The following is a 5182-nucleotide window of genomic DNA, read 5'->3' on the forward strand; positions in this document are numbered from 1 at the left end:
GCAGGATAATTTGTTTAATCCCCCCCCAGGTTTCGGCCCTGCTGGGGAAATGCACATCACGATGCACTTGAGGGCCCTCGATCCCAGGGAAAGATACTTGGTTTACTATAATGAAAGTCAAAGAAAAGCAGCAGGAACCTAAAGCTATCAAATGTTTCAAACTTTTATTTGAAAAATGACTAATCTCAGAATAGATCGCACCAGTGCGACTTACTGTTACATGTAGTGGACTTTGACAATAAATCCTTAACGGTATATAAAATGGCATAAGGCATGTGACAGTGCTCATGGCCTGTCCTTCCACTTTTTATTGTCATGTAGGAGCAGTTCACAGCAATGAGGGACCTGTATATGAAGAACGGCCAAGGCTTTGCCTTGGTATACTCCATCACAGCACAGTCCACCTTCAACGACCTCCAGGACCTGAGAGAACAGATTCTACGAGTAAAGGACACAGAGGATGTAAGTATGCATTATGGACACGTCATCTTACAAGCATGTTTATAACAACTCTTGCCCTTTGTCAAAGAAATGTTCTCATTTTATTAACTAGAATAAGATAGGTTGCAGACAGCAGATATAGCCTGGTGGATCTTGGTACCCTACTTTCATGTTCTCAGCCACTTACATTACTCAGATAGCTGATCACATATTGCTATGGACACCATTCAGTACTGTAAACACTGCATCTTATGCCAGTAATTATAAATTTGCATTACCTCCACATAATGTAGATGGTGTCACTGTGTTATTTCTTGTGCAAACAATGAGAAAGCACTTGGTAAAACTTATCTGCCGTTTGCAGCCTAGTATTACCTTAATATTATTGTTACTTGAGTCCCTGTGGTTTGATTACTTCATCTGTGTTTAACCACTGGTCTCCACTTAGCTTGGAGTCCAGTAAAAAGCAGGGAAATGTCTGTCTCGCTAAGGATAGTTAAACCTTTAGGTTGTGCTTTTTTTGTAGCTACAGTGTGGTTTTCCCCTTCTAAGCTTGGGTCTATTTCAGCGAAAATAAAAAGAGGATGTGCTGTGTAATTATTTTCCTGGTTTACTGTTTGTCAGCAGCAGATTTCCATTTTTTCGTATCTTTGGTAAATTGCGAGGCTGTTGGGCTGAGAAAACCCTCCAGCCCCTTTCTGATGGGGCAGAATCTAAGATGCCCTTTTTTGGTGATCTCTGCAGGGAATGAATATGACCACAACCCTCTCTCTCTCTCTCTCCTCATCTGTCTTGGTCTCTGTTCTGTGTCAGTGAATGAAGCTTCTCTGCAGCCTGTTGCAGAGGTTTTACACCACTTTTAGTCTCTTTCTATTTGTCCTCTGCTTGTTTCCCTTCTATGTCTGGGCCAGTAAACTCTTCTGCTTTTGTTTTGACTGGTCTTTTCAGCGCCCTTTGCCGGTCAGCCCTACCCCTGTCTTTATGGTCTGCCTTGTGGTCTTATTATGGTCTGGCACTGTGCTGGTGATTGGGCTGTCAGGGCTGATGTGTATGAAAAACCTCAGCTCATCAAAAGCACACTGGATTGTGAGGCTGTGGTACTTCATTAGAGCCTCTGTGGTCAGGGAGCGGAGGTTAGCCTCAGGATAACAAGGATTGCAGAATCAATGGCTCTATAACATGCAAGAAAACTCTTGATGTCCCTTTTCTTCTCCTAACCTATTTGCTTATTACCTCCACTGTATCTGCTATTAGTCCAGTGGTGATTTAAGCCATTACCTATGGTGGCAGTGACATCTGTTTATCTTTCATTTCCCCTTGCAAGAATGCACGACCAAAGGAAATGCTTAGCATGTTTTGTTTTTTTCATCCAAGAGGACAGATTTCTTGGTTGGAAAAAGCTTTCAAGCTATTGCAGGGCTAAAACGGACTGCTGCTGCTGCTGCAGCTGTTCTCATTCTGAGCTCTGCCATGCGCCATTTACCGAAAAGCTGGCACAATGTACAGACACAAGTAATATTACCAAGCTCCATTAAAAGCCTTTTAATGGCCGTACGCTGAACACAGTAGGAGCAAATTTCATCTTAAGAAATTTGTTGGGAGTGAAAAGTAAAGTAAGCGAACTGTTACCAGTGTATTAAAAGTCCACTTCCCTTACTTCCACAGATCTTATGCAAGAGACGTCTTATGGTTTTTCTAGGCCATGTCTGTTTTTGCTTATGTGACTAGGATGGTACTAATGTCTACCTCCATGCTTGTGACTCATTGCTGCATTTGAAATGACTGACTCCATTCATTTAAGCTACTCTAAACTCCCCTGTTCTGTGTTCCCTGAAATCCAATCTCTAGCGTGCCATTGTGGGCGGGATAGGACCTGTCTGTACCCTGGTAACGGCATCTGAACAGATTCTCTGTGGGCTGTGCAGATTCTTCAAGTAGCCTAATGTTGCCTTGTGTGCTGCTGACACCTGAACATTTTTCTTCCCTGCATACCTCCATCCTTCCAGCCCTCTCTCCATCCTTTTCATCCTAGCTTGGCTCAGAGTTTGTGTTCGGAGGGCATACCACTGGTTCTCCCAGGACCCCTGGGAGAAATGTTGTTCAGCAGTCCTCTGCAAGGGCTTGTTTGGATATCAAACATCAAGCAGCAACCTCCTCTGGGTTAATCTAAACATTACAGTTTCCGGTCGTCTGCCCCACAGCCCAGACAGGGTGGGAGAGAAAAGAAAAAGGGACTATGGAAAACTCATCTCGTACCTTCAAAAAGTATACGTTTTCTGGAGGAACATTATCATACCACTGTAAATTTGACCTCTGAACAGTAGATTTGTAGGTGGCAAAAGGGCTGAAGCATGAGCAAGTTAGCATATGTCAGGTACTACCTTATTGCTTACAAATCTAGTTTTGCCAGATCACGAGACATGTCTGGTGACAGATTCTGGACCAGAAGAAAGGAGTGAAGGCAGGATTTCCCATGCATAAATTTATTTGTTGGAGGTTGATCACAACTAGATTTCCCCAGCTGTTATATTATTGCCGTCTGTTATGCAGCATGCATGGTTTTCCACTAGCTGATATTTATGTACTCAGCTGCATCAGAAATACAAATATTTTAACATTTGGAAAACTAATATGAAGATCTCAAATTTGAAGCGTGTCTGTGATCATTTGTTTTCACAGTGGTTGTTATATTAGGCCAAGTTTAAATGTGAAAATGCACTGCCTATGAAATGACCCCCGGTATGCCTACACACACAGACCTGAACAATCATGTAATTCCAGGGAGAAGCCAGAGCAGGGAATCCAGCTGAAATGTTCAAAAACATTCCGGAAGGAAAGTAATGCTATCCCAGCTGGGCGGGGCTGCCATGACTTCCTCTGGGCCAACATGCTCCATAGATAGTCGGTCAGGAAACAGCAGGCAGGATGAGACGCATCCCGACACCCTGACTGCCCCGGCTCTGCCTATTGTGACAGTCAGAGTTACAAACTTTGCCCAGAATATTCTCTTACGCAGAAGGTTTTTGTTTTTAGGACCTTGGCTTTAAAATGTCTGACATGTGAGGGCACAAAAGAAAAAATGCTGGGTCTTTGGGAGATTCCAGAACCAGCTGCACTTCATGCCAGTGTTGGTTAGAATGGATTTCTGTATTAAAGAAACACAACAAAAAGCAACTGCTTTCTTTCCTCGTTCCTATTGATTCCCGACTATCTTTTTCACTGTTGGGTAACCTAAATAATATTATTTGCCTTCCCAGAGGGATGGATTGATTTTCCTCATTATCTCTGTGACACTTTCAAATGCTACTTTGTTATAACCCCCCATTTTAGTTACATGTATGAAGTTAAGTTTGTTTTTCACTGAATCACAAATTTGCCTCCAAAGGATTCATGCTTGCTTTTGTCTGTCCATAGGTGCCAATGATCCTGGTGGGGAACAAGTGTGACTTGGAGGATGAGCGTGTGGTGGGGAAGGAGCAGGGCCAGAACCTGGCCAGACAGTGGAACCACTGTGCCTTTTTAGAGTCTTCTGCTAAGTCAAAGATCAACGTCCTCGATGTGAGTACACACAGAAACTGGCCACTGGTGAACATACTGTAAACGGCCATTCCTTAGATGCCATATACATTGTTAGGGTTGTATTAAGGAGGTGGATGAGTTTACAGGTGCAACATTTAATTTTGTTTTCTTTTTATCTGTTACTGTCTTGTAGATCTTCTATGACCTGGTCAGACAAATAAATAGAAAAACGCCAGTGGAAAAGAAGAAGGCGAAAAAGAAATCCAACTGTATCCTGCTTTAAAGACCCCCACCCCCAGCCCCTGCAGCAGCTCTGAGCCAGGTGTGTGAGTGTGACTGAAATTTCAAAACACATTACATTAGTCGTTAATATTGATACGGCTGACATATTCATGAGGACGATGCACAGACAGGCTGTTAGATTAATTAGTACTGCATAATAGCTTTGATTTTTATGTGCCATCTACCGGTACATAGTTGTTTATATTACAGATTTGCCTGTGGCTAAGTTAAGTCAAATGTATTTGTTTACTGAGCATCACCGGATTGTTGAAAGTTCTAAAGTGCCTTGAATATTCTTTTTTAAAATTTGAGTCCATAAAATGTCTTAAAGAATTTTTATTATGGAATATCTTACATTTTAAGACAATGCCGAGACTCATTTTAATGTAAAGTATTTTATTATAAAGTTAGTTCTTCATCCCTAATTATACAGATACCCACTGTACAGCTCAGTAAAACAATATTATTGAGGTCTTGCTGCCCCTTAAGTTCCTTAAGAAGAATCTGAGCACATAAAAGAAATTTGTAGAAACCATCAGAGTTCCAATTCATAGAGAAAACCCACACTTCCAGGCAGATCGGGGTTTAACACATGTTGTAAACTGGGGAAATGGGGAATACAGAGCTGGATATGTATGTTAAAAAGTTTTGCTGTAATGTCCTTTCAAGTGCAGCTGACTGCAGTGTAATTCTGTAGTTACAGTCTGAATTGGAGCTATTCTATATGATGACAAATCAGTTAAGCATCTTGTTCATAGCTTGTATATGTGGGACGTCTTTACTTTTTGTAAGTGACAGCCATTGTCGTCTTGCGATAATGAATAGCATTTCTCTGATGCTGACGAGTTACAGATCCAGTAAATGTCCTTGGGCAGGTCACCACCCCTGATTCAGCTTTCAGAACCGCTTTTAGTTTTATTTTATTTTTATCTTCGTTGCT

General features: G+C 41.8%; 1 protein-coding gene across 3 annotated transcripts in view; it reads left to right on the top strand.

The window, feature by feature from the left end:
* LOC109959359 (ras-related protein Rap-1A) overlaps positions 1-5182 on the top strand; it is a 22494-nt gene that overhangs the window by 11932 nt on the left and 5380 nt on the right. For all 3 annotated transcript variants that reach the window (XM_020598679.1, XM_020598770.1, XM_020598857.1), the window contains exons 5-7: positions 322-462; positions 3856-3999; positions 4154-4282. In XM_020598679.1, the coding sequence (XP_020454335.1) occupies positions 322-462; positions 3856-3999; positions 4154-4243 (375 nt within the window). In that variant the 3' untranslated portion in view covers positions 4244-4282. The remainder of the gene's footprint in view (positions 1-321; positions 463-3855; positions 4000-4153; positions 4283-5182) is intronic.

The sequence above is a fragment of the Monopterus albus genome, unplaced genomic scaffold (genome assembly GCF_001952655.1).
Source record: "Monopterus albus unplaced genomic scaffold, M_albus_1.0 scaffold1.1, whole genome shotgun sequence".
Classification (NCBI taxonomy): domain Eukaryota; kingdom Metazoa; phylum Chordata; class Actinopteri; order Synbranchiformes; family Synbranchidae; genus Monopterus; species Monopterus albus.